Genomic DNA, 22,393 nt, shown 5'->3' on the forward strand with positions numbered 1-22,393 from the left:
TATATATATATATATATATATATATATATATATATATATATATATATATATATATATATATATATATATATGTGTGTGTGTGTATGTGTATTGTGTATATATATATAATAATAATAATAATAACTGGGATTTATATAGCGCTTTTCTAAGTACCCAAAGTCGCTTTACATGTAGAACCCATCAATCATTCACACTTGGTGGTGGTAAGCTACTTTCATAGCCACAGCTGCCCTGGGGTAGACTGACGGAAGCGTGGCTGCAATTTGCGCCAACGACCCCTCCGACCACCACCTTTCATTCATCATTCAATTCACCGGTGTGAGTGGCACCGGGGGCAAAGGGTGAAGTGTCCCGCCCAAGGACACAACGGCAGCGATTTTTTTTTAAATGGTAAGAGGCGGGGAGCGAACCTGCAACCCTCAGGTTTCTGGCACGGTTGCTCTACCCACTACGCCATGCCGCCCCATATATGTATGTATATGTATATATATATATACACATACATATATATATACATACATGTATGTATATGTATGTATATATACATACATATATACATATATATGTATGTATATGTATATATACATACAGTATATATATATATACATATGTATATGTGTATATATATGTATATGTATATGTATGTATGTATATATGTATATGTATATATATGTATGTGTATACTGTATATATGTGTATATATATGTGTATATATATACAGTGGGGCAAAAAAGTATTTAGTCAGCCACCGATTGTGCAAGTTCTCCCACTTAAAATGATGACAGAGGTCTGTAATTTTCATCATAGGTACACTTCAACTGTGAGAGACAGAATGTGAAAAAAAAATCCAGGAATTCACATTGTAGGAATTTTAAAGAATTGATTTGTAAATTATGGTGGAAAATAAGTATTTGGTCACTTCAAACAAGGAAGATCTCTGGCTCTCACAGACCTGTAACTTCTTCTTTAAGAAGCTCTTCTGTCCTCCACTCGTTACCTGTATTAATGGCACCTGTTTGAACTCGTTATCTGTATAAAAGACACCTGTCCACAGCCTCAAACAGTCAGACTCCAAACTCCACTATGGCCAAGACCAAAGAGCTGTCGAAGGACACCAGGAAAATAATTGTAGACCTGCACCAGACTGTGAAGAGTGAATCTACAATAGGCAAGCAGCTTGGTGTGACAAAAATCAACTGTGGGAGCAATTATCAGAAAATGGAAGACGTACAAGACCGCTGATAATCTCCCTCGATCTGGGGCTCCACGCAAGATCTCATCCCGTGGGGTCAAAATGATCATGAGAACGGTGAGCAAAAATCCCAGAACCACACGGGGGGGACCTGGTGAATGACCTGCAGAGAGCTGGGACCAAAGTAACAAAGGTTACCATCAGTAACACACTACGCCGACAGGGAATCAAATCCTGCAGTGCCAGACGTGTCCCCCTGCTTGAGCCAGTGCATGTCCAGGCCCGTCTGAAGTTTGCCAGAGAGCACATGGATGATACAGCAGAGGATTGGGAGAATGTCATGTGGTCAGATGAAACCAAAATAGAACTTTTTGGTATAAACTCAACTCGTCGTGTTTGGAGGAAGAAGAATACTGAGTTGCATCCCAAGAACACCATACCTACTGTAAAGCATGGAGGTGGAAACATCATGCTTTGGGGCTGTTTTTCTGCTAAGGGGACAGGCCGACTGATCCGTGTTAAGGAAAGAATGAATGGGGACATGTATCGTGAGATTTTGAGCCAAAACCTCCTTCCATCAGTGAGAGCTTTGAAGATGAAACGTGGCTGGGTCTTCCAGCATGACAATGATCCCAAACATACCGCCCGAGCAACGAAGGAGTGGCTCCGTAAGAAGCATTTGAAAGTCCTGGAGTGGCCTAGCCAGTCTCCAGACCTCAACCCCATAGAAAATCTGTGGAGGGAGTTGAAAGTCCGTGTTGCTCGGCGACAGCCCCAAAACATCACTGCTCTCGAGAAGATCTGCATGGAGGAATGGGCCAAAATACCAGCTACTGTGTGTGCAAACCTGGTAAAGACCTATAGTAATCGTTTGACCTCTGTTATTGCCAACAAAGGTTATATTACAAAGTATTGAGTTGAATTTTTGTTATTGACCAAATACTTATTTTCCACCATAATTTACAAATAAATTCCTTAAAAATCCTACAATGTGAATTCCTGGATTTTTTTTTCACATTCTGTCTCTCACAGTTGAAGTGTACCTATGATGAAAATTACAGACCTCTGTCATCATTTTTAGTGGGAGAACTTGCACAATTGGTGGCTGACTAAATACTTTTTTGCCCCACTGTATATATATATGTATATGTGTATATATATATGTGTATGTATGTATATGTGTATATATATATGTGTGTATATGTATGTATGTATATATATATATGTATGTGTATGTATGTATATATATATGTATGTATATATATATATATATATATATATATATATATATATGTATGTATATGTGTGTATGTATATATATATATACATGTATATATATATATATATATATATATATGTATATATATATATATATATATATGTATATATATATATATATATATATATATATATATATATATGTATGTATGTATGTATGTATGTATGTATGTATGTGTGTGTATGTATGTAGATGTCGCTACTGGTCTGACGTTCTCTCAAAAAGTAATGTTAAAAAAAAACAACGTCAAGCCTGTCCAGCTGTTGACTGTCGTTTATATATTGTAACATATATTCATGTTGAAATAACTTTTATTGCAAATAAATATTAGCTCCAAATATCAGTTATCGGCCTCCTCGACTACTAATAATTGGTATCGGAATCAGCCCTAAAAGAACCGTATTGGTGGATCTCTAGTTAGCAAGCGCTGTAGGCCTTCATCATCATCATCATCCTTGATGTTATGGCGCCTGCGGAGACGAAGTGTCGGTAAGAACGTGCTTCAATCGGTGCTTGGGCGATATAAGACGGCGCCCCGGCAGGATGAGTGTCTCTGATGAGGTACGTGACGTTCACGTAGCGGCTGTCCGCTCATCATGCGAAGCGCTGAAGACACACGAAGTGGCCAAGAGGAGGCTCTTTATTGATTCATTTTGCAGCTGAGACGCGTCAAAAGCGTAGCGCCGCCACGGGAAGAGACAATGGCGGCAGGTGACAGCTCCGAGACGCATGATGTTGTCAGAATCACTACATGAGTCACGGGGGCGGGCCGGCAGAATGCGCATGAAGGAGAAAATGCCAGAAGACGACGCGTGAGCACACTGAGGCGTGGTGGAAGTGCAGCCAGAAATCATCACATGACCTGATGGTCTCTTGACACAACAAGGTCACATGACCTTGAGCTTATTGTCCCAGCAGTGATGGTGGAGGCCAGCTCTTATGTAACACTACCAACTCACCATCACTCATTTGCACACCAACACTTCTCTTGCCAAAAGTCCACTTCTAGTAGCTTTTCATGCGTGATGTGATGTGATGCCATCACACCACAACATGTCAAGTGTCCTGTCACTCCGTTAAAAAGTCATCCTTTTATCCTCATTTTGACCCACTCGTCCAAAATGAGTCACGATGTGTGTCGACATGTCAAGTTGCAAAAGTGTACTAGTTAACATGTTAATATTTATCTACAACACAAATGTGTATCTCCAACGCAACGTCTTACCTCTTTGATGTGCCGACATCTATCTGGACGCTACAGTGGCCAACAAGGAGCACAACAACTGCAAACGCCACAACACAACAACATTACGCCACAACACAACAACATTACGCCACAACACAACAACATTACGCCACAACATTACGCCACAGCACAACAACATTATGCCCCAACACAACAACATTACGCCACAACACAACATTACGCCACAACTCAACATTACGCCACAACACAATAACATTACGCCACAACACAACAACATTACGCCACAACACAACAACATTACGCCACAACAAAACATCACACTACAACACAACATTACGCCACAACACAACATTACGCCACAACACAACATTACGCCACAACACAACAACATTACGCCACAACACAACAACATTACGCCACAACGAAACATCACACTACAACACAACATTACGCCACAACACAACATTACGCCACAACACAACAACATTACGCCACAACACAATAACATTACGCCACATCACAATAACATTACGCCACAACACAACAACATTAAGCCACCACACAGCAACATTACGACACAACACAACATTACGCCACAACACAACAACATTACGCCACAACACAACAACATTACGCCACCACACAACAACATTATCCCACAACACATTATTACGCCACAACACAATAACATTACGCCACAACACAACAACATTACGCCACCACACAACAACATTATGCCACCACACAACAATTTTAAGCTACCACACAACAACTTTAAGCTACAACACAACAACTTTAAGCCACCACACAACAACGTTAAGCCACAACACAACGTAAAGCCCCCACACAAAAACTTTACGCCATAACACAACAACTTTAAGCTACCACACAACATTACGCCACAACACAACAACATTACGCCACAACACAACATTACACCACCACACAACACATTACTCCACAACACAACAACTTTAAGCCACTGCACATCAACTTTAAGCCACAACACAACAACATTACGCCACAACACAACAACATTACGCCACAACATAAGAACTTTAAGCCACAACACATAACATTACGCCACCACACAACATTACGCCACAACACGACAACATTAAGCCACCACACAACAACTTTACGCCATAACACAACAACTTTAAGCCACCATACAACAACTTTAGGCCACAACACAACACCTTTAAGACACTGCAGAACAACTTTAAGCCACAACACAACATTACGCTACAACACAACAACTGTAAGCCACCGCACAACAACTTTAAGCCACAACGTTACAACTTTAAGCCACAACACAACATTATGCCACAACACAACAACTTTAAGCCACTGCACAACAACTTTAAACCACAACACAACAACTTTAAACCACAACACACCAATGTTAAACCACAACACACCAATGTTAAACCACAACACAACAACCTCAAGCCCCAACACAACTTACAGCCACGACACAACAAATTTATGCCACAAGACAACAACATGAAGCCACAACACAACAACTTTATGCCACTAAACAGCAACTTTATGCCACTAAACAACAACTTTATGCCACTAAACAACCACTTTAGGTCACAACACAACATACAGCCACAATACATGTACAAAACCTGAGTGTGACTTGACCAGAGGCGTTAATTGTACTACTGTATATATGAATGAATAACATCTATAAATGCCATTATTTGTCCTGTCCAGGCTTCCGTAACCTGCACTTGGACGACCAGATGACGTTGCTGCAGTGCTCCTGGCTCTTCCTCATGTCCTTCAGCCTGGGCTGGAGGTCCTATGAGCAATGCAACGGGAGAGTGCTCTGCTTCGCACCCGACCTTGTCATCAACCAGTATGTGTCATCATAGTTTATCATTACCACTCATATTTTATTCATGAAACAAATACGTTTGAAAAATAGCATATTTCACAGTATTTCTTTGGAGTAATGTTCTAAAAAACATTTTCATGAAATGTCTGCAGTCGTACTTTGTTGGTGTTTCACGATGGCGCCATCTGTGGGGTCAAAAACAATCACTTGTTGTTAGCAAATATATTTATTTTCTTTTTAATGAATAGCTGTGGAGGAAGTATTATGAAACTGTCATCTCTGGTCAAATGTTGAAACGGAAAAAGAAGAACAGTTGACTTATTTGGCGCTATAAGATCAGAAATGTGACTCTGATTCTAAAAAATGTTTATATATACTATATAAGTGTATGTATGTACATACAGTCGTGGTCAAAAGTTTACATACACTTGTAAAGAACATAATGTCATGGCTGTCTTGAGTTTCCAATCATTTCTACAACTCTTATTTTATTGTGATAGAGTGATTGGAGCACATACTTGTTGGTCACAAAAAACATTCATGAAGTTTGGTTCTTTTATGAATTTATTATGGGTCTACTGAAAATGTGACCAAATCTGCTGGGTCAAAAGTATACATACAGCAATATTAATCTTTGGTTACATGTCCCTTGGCAAGTTTCACTGCAATAAGGTGCTTTTGGTAGCCATCCACAAGTATATATATATATATATATATATGTGTGTGTGTGTGTGTGTGTGTATATATGTTTATGTATATATATATATATGTGTATATATATGTATATATGCACATGCCTCTAGTGACCGCACTTCACTTATATATATATATATATATATATATATATATATATATATATATATATATATATATATATATATATATATATATGTATGTGTGGGGAAAAAAATCACAAGACTATTTCATCTCTACAGGCCTGTTTCATGAGGGGGGGTACCCTCAATCGTCAGGAGATTTTAATGGGAGCATTCGCATACCATGGTTTATATAGGGCACAGAGTGGGTGGGTACAGGCTGGCCTAGGGGCGTGGTGATTGGCTCATGTGTTACCTAGGAGGTGTTTCCGTCTATGGCGGCATGTTGTTACAATTTCGCTGCGCTTGTTGAGGGATGACAGGTCTGGACGGTAAATAATAAACAGTTTCTCTTTCAAGCATAGGTTGCATCTTTTATTACCACTATTGTAAGGTGTGCTGGATGCAAGAATTTGCCATGTTATTGAATATTCAACATTATTGTCTTTGAGGTCCCAAATGTGTTTGCTGAGTTCTGTGGTATTTCGCAGGTTTTTGTTCCTGAAAGAAGCCTTGTGATTGTTCCATCTGGTTTTGAATTCTCCCTCGGTTAATCCTACATATGTGTCGGATGTGTTAATGTCCTTGCGTATTACCTTAGATTGGTAGACAACTGATGTTTGTAAGCACCCCCCGTTGAGAGGGCAGTCAGGTTTCTTTCGACAATTACATCCTTTGTTGGTTTTGGAGTCGCTCTGTCTGAGGGCCGACGGCTCATTTGCAATTGTTTTGTTGTGGTTTGAGATGATTTGTCGTATATTGTTCATGCAGCTGTAGCTCAATTTAATGTTGTTCTTGTTGAATACTTTTCTTAGGATGTTGTCTTTGGGAAAGTGTTTGTCAATCAGATTGAGGAATTTGTGTCCAATGTTTGTTGAGACGTTTTTGCTGTATGGGGGGTTGTACCAGATGATGTCGTTCCGTTTTCTGTTCTTTTTTGGCTGGTTTCCTGGCGTGGGTTCATAGGTGAGGGTGAAATTGTATCCGCTTTCATCAAGGGCTTTTTGGTACGGGGGGGTTGCTTGGTCAAATTCAGCTTTGCTAGATGACAGCATCGATAGCCTTTTATTGATTCCGGTAGGTATTCTTTTCGTGGTGGTGGGTGGGTGGTTGCTGTCATGGTGCACGTATTGGAGTGTTGTGTTGGGTTTCGTGAATGGTTGGTAGCTGTTATTTCTCAGGTTGAAAGTGACGTCAAGGAAGTTGACGGTTTGCTTGTTGGCTTCAATCGTGATCCGTAGGCCGTTCTCTTTGAAAATTTGGCATATGCGCTTCTTGGTATTCTCGCTGCTCCTTGGCGAGGCGCGACACACTGCCAGTCCGTCATCACGGTAAATGCCAAGATTCAGATTGAGGCTAGCGAGCTGGGAGAGGAGGAAACTCCCAACGAGTTCACACGTTTCTGCTCCGTCAAAACTTCCCATAGTGACGTCAAATGTTGCATTGTTCTTTTTTGCCATGGTGTACTGTTGTGGATGAGAATGGAGTTTTTTGCGTGGATGATGATGTTTCTTTCGTTGCCTGTGATTGAGTCGTAGCCTGAGGCGAAGTCTAGTGCTTGAGTCAGTAGGTCTTGCGTGATGGAAGGGTAAAATTCCTCGATATCAAAGGAGATAAAGTTGTGCTGTTGTTTGTCTTGGATGTTGTTGAACCATTTGATTACTGCTGCTGTATTTCTCCATTGGTTGAGTGGTGTTTTGTCCTTGATTTTTGTGTTGACTCAAGGACAAAACACCACTCAACCAATGGAGAAATACAGCAGCAGTAATCAAATGGTTCAACAACATCCAAGACAAACAACAGCACAACTTTATCTCCTTTGATATCGAGGAATTTTACCCTTCCATCACGCAAGACCTACTGACTCAAGCACTAGACTTCGCCTCAGGCTACGACTCAATCACAGGCAACGAAAGAAACATCATCATCCACGCAAAAAACTCCATTCTCATCCACAACAGTACACCATGGCAAAAAAAGAACAATGCAACATTTGACGTCACTATGGGAAGTTTTGACGGAGCAGAAACGTGTGAACTCGTTGGGAGTTTCCTCCTCTCCCAGCTCGCTAGCCTCAATCTGAATCTTGGCATTTACCGTGATGACGGACTGGCAGTGTGTCGCGCCTCGCCAAGGAGCAGCGAGAATACCAAGAAGCGCATATGCCAAATTTTCAAAGAGAACGGCCTACGGATCACGATTGAAGCCAACAAGCAAACCGTCAACTTCCTTGACGTCACTTTCAACCTGAGAAATAACAGCTACCAACCATTCACGAAACCCAACACAACACTCCAATACGTGCACCATGACAGCAACCACCCACCCACCACCACGAAAAGAATACCTACCGGAATCAATAAAAGGCTATCGATGCTGTCATCTAGCAAAGCTGAATTTGACCAAGCAACCCCCCCGTACCAAAAAGCCCTTGATGAAAGCGGATACAATTTCACCCTCACCTATGAACCCACGCCAGGAAACCAGCCAAAAAAGAACAGAAAACGGAACGACATCATCTGGTACAACCCCCCATACAGCAAAAACGTCTCAACAAACATTGGACACAAATTCCTCAATCTGATTGACAAACACTTTCCCAAAGACAACATCCTAAGAAAAGTATTCAACAAGAACAACATTAAATTGAGCTACAGCTGCATGAACAATATACGACAAATCATCTCAAACCACAACAAAACAATTGCAAATGAGCCGTTGGCCCTCAGACAGAGCGACTCCAAAACCAACAAAGGATGTAATTGTCGAAAGAAACCTGACTGCCCTCTCAACGGGGGGTGCTTACAAACATCAGTTGTCTACCAATCTAAGGTAATACGCAAGGACATTAACACATCCGACACATATGTAGGATTAACCGAGGGAGAATTCAAAACCAGATGGAACAATCACAAGGCTTCTTTCAGGAACAAAAACCTGCGAAATACCACAGAACTCAGCAAACACATTTGGGACCTCAAAGACAATAATGTTGAATATTCAATAACATGGCAAATTCTTGCATCCAGCACACCTTACAATAGTGGTAATAAAAGATGCAACCTATGCTTGAAAGAGAAACTGTTTATTATTTACCGTCCAGACCTGTCATCCCTCAACAAGCGCAGCGAAATTGTAACAACATGCCGCCATAGACGGAAACACCTCCTAGGTAACACATGAGCCAATCACCACGCCCCTAGGCCAGCCTGTACCCACCCACTCTGTGCCCTATATAAACCATGGTATGCGAATGCTCCCATTAAAATCTCCTGACGATTGAGGGTACCCCCCTTCATGAAACAGGCCTGTAGAGATGAAATAGTCTTGTGATTTTTTTTCCCACACATACATATATTGCGCTCTACTACGGTATCGAGCACTATTTTTTGGATAACCTTATTAAGACACATATATATATATATATATATATATATATATATATATATATATATATATATATATATATATGTATATATATATATACGTATATGTATATATATATATGTATATGTATATATATATATATGTATATATATATGTGTATATATATATATATATATATATGTATATATATATATATATATATGTATATATATATATGTATATATATATATATATGTATATGTATATATATATATATATATATATATATATATATATATATATATATATATATATATATATATATATATATCTGTTTATATAAACGTGTTCTAGCACAAAATCTTAAATCTTAGTTTATTTTATATTAATATATTACATTAATTATGTCACCCTGTCAAACTCCTGATTGGCTGAACATACTTTATACTTTTATATATTTTGTAGTCATCAGGCCACATTATTAGGTACAGGTAAGGCAGCCACGACTGTAAACACCTGATTGTCTTCAGTGCAGCAAAGACAGGCCAGTCAGAGAGATGAATGACAAAATGAAAAAAACAGACTTTATTGAAAGCTCCAAGAGTGAAGAGTATTGAATTTACAAGTAGAAAACAAACCAGCTGTGGCTTTTGTAGAAGTGAGCTGATTTCCCCCAGTTTGTCTTTCACCTGGAGCACTTCTTTCCTGCTGGGGGACTCATTAGGAAAAGGGAAAAACAGGATGAGTGAGGCGCTCCTCTTTGTCTTCCTCGCCACTATGGGGTGCAATCACTAACTCTCCTGCTGAAATGTGCGCACAATAACAGGCAGTCTTGTCTTTATATCTGAATAAAACCTTCTTTATCTCAAAATTAAACAATGTGTACACAAACGCCCAAAAGTTTGACACACTTTCAAATGCTTTTGAATGAAAACGTTTGTCTAAACCAGGGGTCCCCAAACTACGGCTATGGATATGGCCCGCCAGCGTCCAAAATCTGGTCTGCCGGAAGTCCCAAGTTTAAAAAAAAAAAAAAAAAAGTTTAATTTTTTTTTTTTTTAAATCTTTCCTTTCTTATTCATTTTCTACAGTTTGTTACTCTCGGTGTCTCCTAGCCGCTCAGGCAAACCATAATGTCTAAAAATGCATTTTCCCATCGATAATGTGACATCATCGCGCTCGCGCCGCAGGTAGTGCGCGCTCTTTCAGTCAATTAGTGCGTGAGGAATATATATATATATTAGGGCTGCAACTAACAACTAATTTGATAATCGATTAATCTGTCGATTATTATTTTGATTAATCGATTAATAATCGGATAAAAGAGACAAACTACATTTCTATCCTTCCAGTATTTTATTGGGAAAAAAACAGCATACTTATTTTGATTATTGTTTCTCAGTTGTTTGTAAATGTTGCAGTTTATAAATAAAGGTTTATAAAAAAAAAAAAGAAAATAAAAAAGTAGCCTCTGCGCATGTGCATAGCATAGATCCAACGAATCGATGACTATATATATATATATATATATATATATATATATATATATATATATATATATATACATACATATACATATACATATACACAGCCTGGCCCCCGGTCAAATTTTATTAACCTAATGCGGTTAATTTGTTTTTTTTTACAGACTCACGAGTTAGCATTTTATTTTAAGACGTGTAGTGAGGCCTGTAATGCTGGAAAAGAAGAGGCGCTGTGACCATGTGACCTGTGTTCCCCAGGGAACGCATGAAGCTGCCCTTCATGACGGAGCAGTGCGAGCAGATGCTGAAGATCTGCAACGAGTTTGTGCGTCTGGAAGTTTCCTACGACGAGTATCTGTGCATGAAGGTGCTGCTGCTGCTCAGCACAGGTGAGACCTCGCTCAAGGACGCGTCTGAGGTGGTCTTAGAGTCCCACCGCGTAGCGACTGACAGGCCAAAGGATGCACTTAGAACAAGGCGACTTTTTCACGCCAGCTATTTGCATGCTGCTCCCTCAGGGAGGAGACTCTATCAGGTCAGCACAAGTTAGGTTGGAGCTGGTTCAGTCTGTCTCTGCTCAGCTGCTGCAGGCAATATTTAATTGGATTTATGATGACTTTCAACACGCTTAATATCGCTCCAATGGATGGATGAGCTTTTTCACTTATTCACTTCATTGACAGTTAAAGGTTAATGAACAATTGAAAACATTGTAGATACATTTTTATTACAAGCACTATTCCTTTATTATTGTCTTTTGTTTGGATGAATATTAAATAACATTTCATAACGTTTTTTTCATCCAAGATACCATATTTATACAAGTATCTTATCTATATATGAAAGCCAAAACATTTAAAAATTGTTAAAAAAATAGCAAAGATTGTATTTTTTTAAACTTTATTTAAAAATAATGCATTTCATTCATAACAATGCTTTTACTTATGAATGAAATGCATTATTTTTACAGACTAATGGATAGTTGGAAAAGCTCAGGCTGCATTTAGGATGTGTAGCAAAGCCTCTTTTTTTTTTTTTAACAGACCTGCAAATAGTTGGCCGAAACCTGTGCTTTTTATTTTATTTATTTTTTTAAGCAAAGCCTGTTTTGTTTGTGGTTAATTTGCAGGCTCCCGGCTTCTTTTTTTGGGGGGGATGTTTAGCAAAACCAGTTTTTTTTACCGGACTCTTTATTATAAGAAAATGTTTCTCTATTGAATTGACGAAATACAATGTATTTTTTTCCGTTTTCAGTAATTAAAAAAACAATTCTCACAATTATCGTAGTAAAGGTCTGAAAAAATGAATACCTAAAATGTTAAAAATATGATTTCTTTAAACATTGTGAATTTAAAAAAGTTCTACAGATGGTATTTTGAATGAAGTTTAGAAAAAAAAATGTTGAGTAAATTTGGGAAATGTTTAAGGTAATTCTATTTTGGAACTAGTTCAAAGAACTAATTTTTTTTAATAGCACAAGTAAAATGGTTAAAAATAGCATAGCTTGTATTTTTTCAAAACTTTTTCTAAAACTGAAAAAAAAAAGCTAAGTTTTTAATATCAAAACAGAGAAAAAGCCGCACATTTTAGTTCTTTAAGCAAAATTATCACTTTAGGTGAAATAAATGAGTGAATGTCATTTTACAAGTTGTAATTTTAATTAATGCATTTTTGAAAGCATACATTTACAGTAATTTCTTCTTTTAGGAAAGTTGTAATTATGAGTGAAATAAATTAGAATTAATTGAATATGAGAGCTGTCGTTTTTCCGCAATATTTCTGCATTTTGTTTTAAAACAAAAACAGACATTAAAGAAACATTTACATTTTATTTTTCAAGGTTATTTTTTTAAAGAAATACAATAAATAGATTAAATTATGACAGCGGTCATTTTAGAAAAAAAAACGAGAAAAACCTTGAAAAAAACCCAAAAATGTCATGAAAAATATATTAAAATGAATATCACAACATGCTGCTATTTGCAACGCTGCAGTAACATCCTAGTTTTGTCTTCTTGAAGTTCCTAAAGATGGGCTGAAGAGTCAGGCGGTGTTCGACGAGATCAGGATGACGTACATCAAAGAATTAGGGAAAGCCATCGTTAAGCGAGAGGAGAACACCAGTCAGAACTGGCAGCGCTTCTACCAGCTGACCAAACTACTGGACTCCATGCAGGAGGTGAGACACACGTGGTCTACATCAGGGGGGTCAGACTCCTTTTCATTGAGGGCCACATCGCAGTTATGGTTGCCCTCAGAGGGCCGATTTTAACAATGAGTAATATATGAATGTACTGTACATGTATATATATATATATATATATAATACATTAACAATATATATTTTTTTTTAGATAAGCTGCAAAAAAAAATTAAAATTTTACTTTAAAAACCGGCAACTCAGTCACCAGAATTTTACAGTAAAAGCAGTGGGTTTTTTTTTACAGCATATAAAAAAATTGAATAAATGGAAAAATACCACTGTTTTTAGTGGTAAAATTCAAGCAACAGAGCTGCCAGGTTTTTTATTTTATTTTTATGTTTTAGTGGGGAAAAAACATACCAAAGGTGATTTTACGGTAAAAAAAAACTCAAGTCGGTGGAATTTAGCTGTAAAATTTATTGTCAATTTTACAGACTACAATTTGATTGATAATTTGTTTGGAAATCATAAGTCACGCAGATATTTAAGTGAAGTATTTATCTTTATTTTGACCAAAAATATTTTTGGAATACATAATATAATATTTTGACTTTGATAAAAAAGGGACAAGCGGTAGAAAATGGATGGAGGGATAATGTTGAATTTTAAAAGATATGCAATTGCATGCAGTACATGATTTTTAATGTCAAAAGAGAAAGAACAAATATATTTAGTAAGAAAAGATTAAGCACTTTATTAACACATTATTTACAGGCTTTCGCGGGCCACATAAAATAATGTGGCGGGCCAGATTTGGCCCCCGGGCCTTATTTGGCCCCCGGGCCTTGAGTTTTGACACCTGTGGTCTACATAATAGTAGCACCATACAATAAAGAGAAAAATATTTGTCTAAAACAGTCAAACGTGATCTATTGATTCAAATCAGTTAAATATTTTGTATGAAAACATCCTGACAAGCTATACAACAAAATAACATTCTCACAAAACAATTGATATTTTTAAATAAAACCCTTTCAAATAAATCCCTCACTAAAAACAGTCCAATCAAATATAATGCAATTGTATTATAATCAATAACATTCAAACATTATAGTGTAATATTGAAAAAATATTTTTAAGAAAAACCAATCAAGGAGTTAGATTGACAGCATGTGTGTTTATTGTGGGGACAAACTTTTTCCTTTCCTGGAAAAATATTCTTTAAAACAAAATCAAGGAAGAAAAAGCCAACAATAATCTTCAGTATCATTATTGCAATAATGGCAAAAGATATTTGTTGGTCATGGCCAATGATGCACGCCTGACGTGTGAAACTGTGTGTGTGTGTGTGTGTGTTTTGGCAATGCTTACTTAATGGGGGCATCGCTCTGTTTACACCAGGGGTCTCAAACTCAATTTACCCGGGGGCCACTGGATGCAGAAACTGGGTGAGGATGGGCCGCGAGAAAAGATTTCTTAAAAAAATCTAACATGCACTTTTTAATGAATTCACCTTCTTTGAATGGCTATCCCGCCCTAGCATCATACTTGCCAACCCTCCCGATTTTTCCGGGAGACTCACGAATTTCAGTGCCCCTCCCGACAATCTCCCGGGGCAACCATTCTCCCGAATTTGTCCCGATTTTCACCCGGAAAACTATATTAAGGGCGTGATGTGATAGCACTGCCTTTAACGTCCTCTACAACCTGTCGTCGCGTCCGCTTTTTCACCATATAAACAGCGTGCCAGCCCAGTCACATGTTGTATGAGGCTTCTGCAGACACACGTAAGTGACTGCAAGACATACTTGATCAACAGCCATTGAGGGTGGCCGTATGAACAACTTTATCACTGTTACAAATATGCGCCACACTGTGAACCCACACCAAACAAGAATGACAAACACATTTCGGGAGAACATCCGCACCGTAAGACAACATAAACACAACAGAACAAATACCCAGAACACCAGTGTTGGGACTAACGCCAAAGTAACGCGTTACTGTAACGCCGTTACTATCGGCGGTAAATAGTAATCTAACGCGTTATTTTTTATATTCAGTAACTCAGTTACCGTTACTACATGATGCGTTACTGCGTTATTTTGCGTTATTTTTATGTAGTATCGGCTAGAAACTGAGAAGATCTGAGTGTTCAGCGCTGCGGAAGAGGCAACAAGAAAGAGGCGCGCTGCGCACTGTCTGTGTGTACTTGTGTGTGTGTGTGGGTGTGTGTGTGTGTGTGTGTGGGTGTGTGTGTGTGTGTGTGTGTGGGAGGGGGCGTGTCTGTGTCTACTATCAAGACGTCATGGCGAACCCCGAAGCCGAGTTTCTTAAAATGGAGATATTTTCAGTACGTTTCTTTTATCGACCACAAAGAAAAGAACATTTTAGTTGAATGTAAGTTGTCTAGGATCAAAGATCCTATTCTCGCAATTCAAATATGCTGAAACAGCTACAAAAACAACATGCTTCGACGAAGCTAGTAAAGAGACACACACTTCACCTCCACCTCCAAAAGCGGCTGGATTTTAACGAGGCACTGCACACTGAAGGTACACACACTCTGTCAATTCTCTTATATACTCTTTCATTCTACACTTCTAGAGTGTTTGATTATCACATCACTCTAAATGTTTAGACTATAAAGTTCACAAACCTAAAGAGGGATACTAGTGGGCCAGGCTAATATTTCCTTTTCTCTAAACTAAGTGGGGAAATGTGTAGAGTGTTCTGGGCTTCAGACATGATTTTATTTCAGAATTCCTTGAGATAAAAAAACGCCTGGTTAGGCTTTATGTATATAGTGTGTGCCTTTCTTGGTTTACAGCTATGTTGTTATTATGCTGTTTGTTACTTATGTATGTTAAGTTGCAGCTATTTAAAATAGTTTTGTCAATTTGTTCTGGTCTGAAACAAATTGGCCCTTTGGAACACATCTTTGTCTTTGTGTGTTGTATGTAGAGCACATTGCTTAGCAGAGTTCAGTGATGCAAATGCATGTCAAGTTGATCAACACATTGTATTATTCTCCAGTGCAATAACAGTACTGAAATGAAGGCTAAAAGGGCATTAAATGGGGCCTTAAAAAAATTAAAATATATATATAAGTAACTAAATAGTTACTTTTCACAGTAACGCATTACTTTTTGGTTTAAGTAACTGAGTTAGTAAATAAGTTACTTTTGAAATAAAGTAACTAGTAACTGTAACTAGTTACTGGTTTTCAGTAACTAACCCAACACTGCAGAACACCTTGCAGCCCTAACTCTTCCGGTCTACAATATACACCCCCGCTAGCACCAAACCCCGCCCACCTCAACCGACGCACGGAGGGGGGGGGACCCCTGGTTTACACAGTTACCTTTAGGGGACCTCTGACAGTATAGGGACAAAAAAACAGGAAACCGTTTTAAATGATAGTCAGATCCATTCTATATCCTTCTATATATGGTAGTTGGAGTTGCAGACAACTTCATTACTGCTAAATAATGGTTTTCAGTAATGTCACAGAAGATGCAGGATTTGCTTTAACATTTAAGTGGTGAGACTTCCTATAAGAGGACAGCTGTAGTGCTGTATTCTGAGGATCATGTCATATTTCATTTGAACTTTAAAAAAAAATATTTTTTTATTTTTATAAATGGTCCTCAGTAGTCATGTACAAATTTGTGTGAATTATGCAAAATTATTTAAATTTGGTCCCCATGAACCATATGAACTCTTTTCCCCCAGGCTCCCCAGTAAAGAATGATCAGCACATGACTTCATCAATCCAGAGATTTAAAGACGTGTATGAGCTAACTGGGCAGTGGCCATTTGACCTCATTTTTTTTATGCCTCCACAACCTGTAGAAAGAGTGGTCCCCACAAGTGATGATCAATAACTTGCTCCCCATTCTAAATGATAACCAGTATGTGTATGCGTGTGTGTGTGTGTGTGTGTGTGTGTGTGTGTGTTGCAGATGGTGGAGGGCCTGCTGCAGATCTGCTTCTACACGTTTGTGAATAAAACCCTGAGTGTGGAATTCCCCGAGATGCTGGTGGAGATCATCACCAACCAGATCCCCAAAGTGAAAGACGGCAGCGTCAAGCAGCTCTTCTTTCATCAGAAGTGACCGCCTCCAAGTCTACAAACACGCCTTAAAAAAAAACAACCATGCCTGTCTTTTGCTAAAATGTACGCGGGCCGCTTCACACCTGATGATTATTAATATTAGTATCGGCATCGGATGGACCGCCGCCCGCCAGAAGCCCCGCCTCCTCATGCACTCAGGTTGACGAGGACTTGTCATTTGTGGTCCTCAGAGGACATCTTTCTGCCAGCGCCCTCTTCCTCCCCGGACTGAAAGCTGCTTGCTAACTAACCATCACGTCGTGACGCTCAAGTGTATCCAAGTCGCCCACCTGCGCCGCTCCACGCCCTCGGAATGTACTCGCCACCTCATCCACACAACTGTCCTTCTTGTTTGTGGCAGGACGGACGAGTGCCTTTCAGCTCCTTACACATTTGCTCGCTAGTATTATTGTACACCTTCATTATTGTCCATATTAACACCTTCATTATTGTCCATAATAACACCTTCATTATTGTCCATATTAACACCTTCATTATTGTCAATGAAACACCTTCATTAGCAGAGAGGAGCGCTTGGTCAGCTGTTCTCACTGGAAACAAAAACATGTCACATGACTCAAAGTTGACATTGTCCAAGTTATGCAATTTTACAAAGAAAAAGTTTCGACGTTTAAGGCGGAAAGTAAAAAAAACAAACAAACATGAATATATGCTACGAAAGTATTTTACGAGAGAACACCAAAGTCGGGATTTTACGAGAAATTGTTTTTTCCTCACAAAAATGACGTACCGTATTTTTCGGAGTATAAGTCGCACCGGCGGAAAATGCATAATAAAGAAGGAAAAAAACATAAGTCGCATTTTTGGGGGAAATTTATTTGATAAAAGCCAACACCAAGAATAGACATTTGAAAGGCAATTTAAAATAAAGAATAGTGAACAACAGGCTGAATAAGTGTACATTATATGACGCATAAATAACCAACTGAGAACGTGCCTGGTATGTTAACGTAACATATTATGGTAAGAGTCGTTCAAATAACTATAACATATAGAACATGCTATACGTTTACCAAACAATCTGTCACTCCTAATCGCTAAATCCCATGAAATCTTATACGTCTAGTCTCTTACGTGAATGAGCTAAATAATATAATTTGATATTTTACGGTAATGTGTTAATAATTTCACACATAAGTCGTTCCTGAGTATAAGTCGCACCCCCGGCCAAACTATGAAAAAAAAACTGCGACTTATCGTCCGAAAAATACGGTAATCGTAAATCACAAGATTTATAACAATATTCTGAATGTAGTTTTTTTTTTTATACTGGAAAAAAAATGTCCCGATGTTCTGATAAGAATTTAGAACACGCGAATGAGTAATCGTACGATATTTAGACAAACTCTACGAGAGAAATTGTCGACTTGCAAGACCTAAGTTTGGCGAAACAATGTCACAAGGATAATGCAATATTTCAAAATTGACTATCCTTCATGAAAAATCAAAAAATCGCAACAAATTTACGCCCATTTGGTGGTAAAAGTCGTAACTTTATCGCAACGGTCGCAAGTTGTATTTTATATTCCAACAAAAAATGTATTTTCCGGCACAAATTAAACAAGTTTTTTTTTCCTGTGGTAAAATTTGAGTAAAACGTCATTTTGTTTCTCATAAACTACTTACATTAACTAATGAAGATTTATTTAGAAATATTTGTCGTCCTCACGCCGCTAACCTTCAAAGTTACAGTTTATGAATAGAGAATTTGACGTTGAAATATATCTTTATTACATTAACAGATGAATATATATATTTATATATATATTTATTTTTGCTTTGGTTTTTGTAATGTGGAGGAAAACATGGAGAACCCCCATAGAGCAGATCATACCTTCAGCTTTTTAAAGGAATTGATCATCTTTTAAAACGCTATCAAAGCTCAGGCTCGGTCACTGCAGGTTGGAAATATTTTAGTGTGTTTATGAAAAGCAGCTTCAGAGAAAACTGATGGAAGCTTCTAGCACTTCTTCAGATGCACAAAACAACGTTACGGCTCTTTTATCAACATTTGCATACGAATGGTGAAAAAAAAACAGTGATTAAGGAAAAAAAAAAAGAGAAAAAAAAGGGCCCTGCCTCTTGCTTACTTTAATGTGGAGCACATTGATTTTCTGTGCTTCAAGCGCTGAATGGCAGTTTTAACAGGTAGTGGCCGTTACCATGGCGATGGGTCATTTGTGTGTGACTAAATACAGCAGGCCTCTGACACACACACTGTTTTTTATTCTAATCAGCTTCGCGTTGACTCTTGCATTTATTTTAGTGTGTGGTGCAGCTTCACAAAACCAGCGTGGACATGATGATGTAATGTCCAACAAGTGTACATAGGGGGCGCCAACATACGCGGTGCAATGCAAATAGCTTTTATTCATGTAAATTGTCTTTTTTTTTTTTTTTTTTTTTTGAAAAACGTGAAAGAAAAAGTACGGGGACGTTGGTGTTTTTAACAACGCTTTTGATTGATTGACACTTTTATTAGTAGATTGCACAGTTTAGTACATATTCCGTACAATTGACCACTAAAAGACTATAAAAATGGGACCCATTACCTCCCTGCTTGGCACTCAGCATCAAGAGTTGGAATTGGGGGTTAAATCACCAAAAATGATTCCCGGGCGCGGCCACTGCTGCTGCTCACTGCTCCCCTCACCTCCCAGGGGGTGATCAAGGGTGATGGGTCAAATGCAGAGAATCATTTCGCCACACATAGTGTGTGTGTGTGTGTGACAATCATTGGTACTTTAACTTAAATGGTAACACCCGAATAAGTTTTTCAACTTGTTTAAGTCGGGGTCCACGTAATCAATTCATGGCTCTTTGCCAGTGCGTCCAATTCTCTATTTTAGGGGGGACAAAATAATGGTTTGTGACGAACATAAAACATCGAAATGCTGCAACATTAAAACAGATAATGACATTGTATTTGTAGCCCTGCAAAAATGTCTGAGGGTTATTTTCTTTCATAGTTTAGGAAAAATTCAGTTTAAAAAAAAAAATAAAAATTTATCATAGTCACAGTCTGGTTTTGACAAAAAAAAAGAAAAAGTGCAATCACTTCCGGAAGGTTTTTTTTTTTTTTTTTTAAACCGAAGTCAAGATTTTATGAGCTGAGTAAATTCATGATTTTACAAAACAAAACTCGTCATTTCAAGCAGCAAATGGTGATGTGAGGAAATTTAAAAAAGTTAACGCTCTGAATTTTAATAAATGCAAAAAAAGGCATGATTTTTAGAAAAAAAACCAGTGGGAGGAGAATATAACAAAACATTTTTGAAGGGCTGCTTGATAAGTTTTAGTGTTATGAAGAACAACTTTTTTTCCCCCTCCTTCAATGAAAATGAGGGATGAGCCTGGAAACTCACAGCAGTCACACACACCGCTGTGGGACGGCACTGCAGCCGTTTTGAAGATTTCCCATTTCATCCTACAAGGTTTCATTTAAAAAGGGCACCAAACCAGCTTTTCAAAATAAAACGCACCGGCAAGAAGCATTGTTACTGCTTTTTTCAGCTGAATGCTGGCGAGACCAGAGCCATGATACAAATCCACATTTCAGAATCAGGACCTGTGCTTTTTGGAGATTGTTAAATAAGAAAACTATTTTTTAATAGGAAATATTTTACAGCGTCGAGTAAATATTTGATCCAACTTTGATTGTATTTTATTTTTGCGTTGAGTGAGTGTGTGTGGAACATGTTGGTCTTGTGACGTGGACGCCATTGGGGGAGCTGTGGGGTGTCCTTGAGGTTTTATTAAGAGTGACCAAAGCTGAGCGAGGAGACGATGAAAACATGTTTAAAAATCTAGTAAGTATTCAGTAGCACTTGACATCTTATTTTGAAAGCTATCTTTTGTAAATGTCCATGCTTTGGATTCCTTCTATATGAAATATGCCCCCCCCTCCCCATCCAAAAAAGAAATGTTGCACTGTTGTAAATCTACCAGAGCCAGAAAAAAACTGCACTACGCTAAGGAAAAAGAAAAAACTGGTGGCTAAAATCTATTTTGTATAATAAAATGTAATTTTAAGGGCAGATCAAGTTTGTCTGGTTTTCATGGAAGTCTTTTGTTGGTTTTGATTGTCATCTGATGTAAAAACAAACTTGTGTTGTTTGGAGCGAGGCGGTAAAAAGACTTTATGACCACGTCGTGTGTTCTTACACCACCTCTGTTCTCTGCGTGGATATTTTCACCTTTTCATTCGATGTTGAATTATCTGTCGGCGTCTGCTTGACGGGGAAGACGTGATTTGAGGTGTACTACAAAATAAAGTCCACTCTTTTTCCAAACTGCCTCCCTGAAAATAAACCCACTCGAAATAACGAGTATTTCTACTTTTTTAAGCTTTATACCAGGCCAGGGCAATTATTTTGACTCGGGGGGCCAAATTTAGAGAAAAAAAAAAGTGTTTCTGGGGGCCGGAATATCTTATTTTTAGGAACACTAATACAAAACCTCACAATAATGTCTGAATGCTAAAAACGTTATGACAGACCGCCTTAAATGGAATGGAATTTTTAATTTTTTTTACTGAATGAGACACCCAGAATGTATGTGAAAATAAAGAATGTGGGATTTACAATATTAACTATGAACGATAAAACACTGAATATTGACAATATAAGAACGTCACACACCCTCTCCATCCACATATTTTACAATCAAGCGAAACGCAACAAAAATGCAACAAACACAGCGAAATATGAACGCGAAGGGTACGAAAAAAGCCCACCTACAATCTGATATATCACTAAGCTTTAGAACTTTGTTGTAAAAATCTCTTTCCGCGTCTGTCCCGGACACCCGCATTTCAGTCTGGCCGGTCTGGAAACACTCTGTGGAAATGCTCCCCACCCACACTGCTTGGTGCCTCGTCTGAGCTGCTGTGACTTAGATGACCATAGTAACTAATTAGATTAC

At 38.2% G+C, this 22,393-nt stretch overlaps 1 protein-coding gene across 4 annotated transcripts in view; it reads left to right on the plus strand.

Annotated features, from left to right (window-relative positions):
* Positions 1–20,527, plus strand: part of LOC133607689 (glucocorticoid receptor-like) — a 128,956-nt gene extending 108,429 nt beyond the window's left edge. For all 4 annotated transcript variants that reach the window (XM_061962557.1, XM_061962558.1, XM_061962559.1 and 1 more), the window contains 4 exons: positions 5,401–5,545; positions 11,448–11,578; positions 13,211–13,368; positions 17,298–20,527. In XM_061962557.1, coding sequence (XP_061818541.1) covers positions 5,401–5,545; positions 11,448–11,578; positions 13,211–13,368; positions 17,298–17,450 — 587 coding nt within the window. In that variant the 3' untranslated portion in view covers positions 17,451–20,527. The remainder of the gene's footprint in view (positions 1–5,400; positions 5,546–11,447; positions 11,579–13,210; positions 13,369–17,297) is intronic.
* Positions 20,528–22,393: the final 1,866 nt, after the last annotated feature.

The sequence above is a fragment of the Nerophis lumbriciformis genome, linkage group LG09, assembly GCF_033978685.3.
Source record: "Nerophis lumbriciformis linkage group LG09, RoL_Nlum_v2.1, whole genome shotgun sequence".
Taxonomy (NCBI): Eukaryota; Metazoa; Chordata; class Actinopteri; order Syngnathiformes; family Syngnathidae; genus Nerophis; species Nerophis lumbriciformis.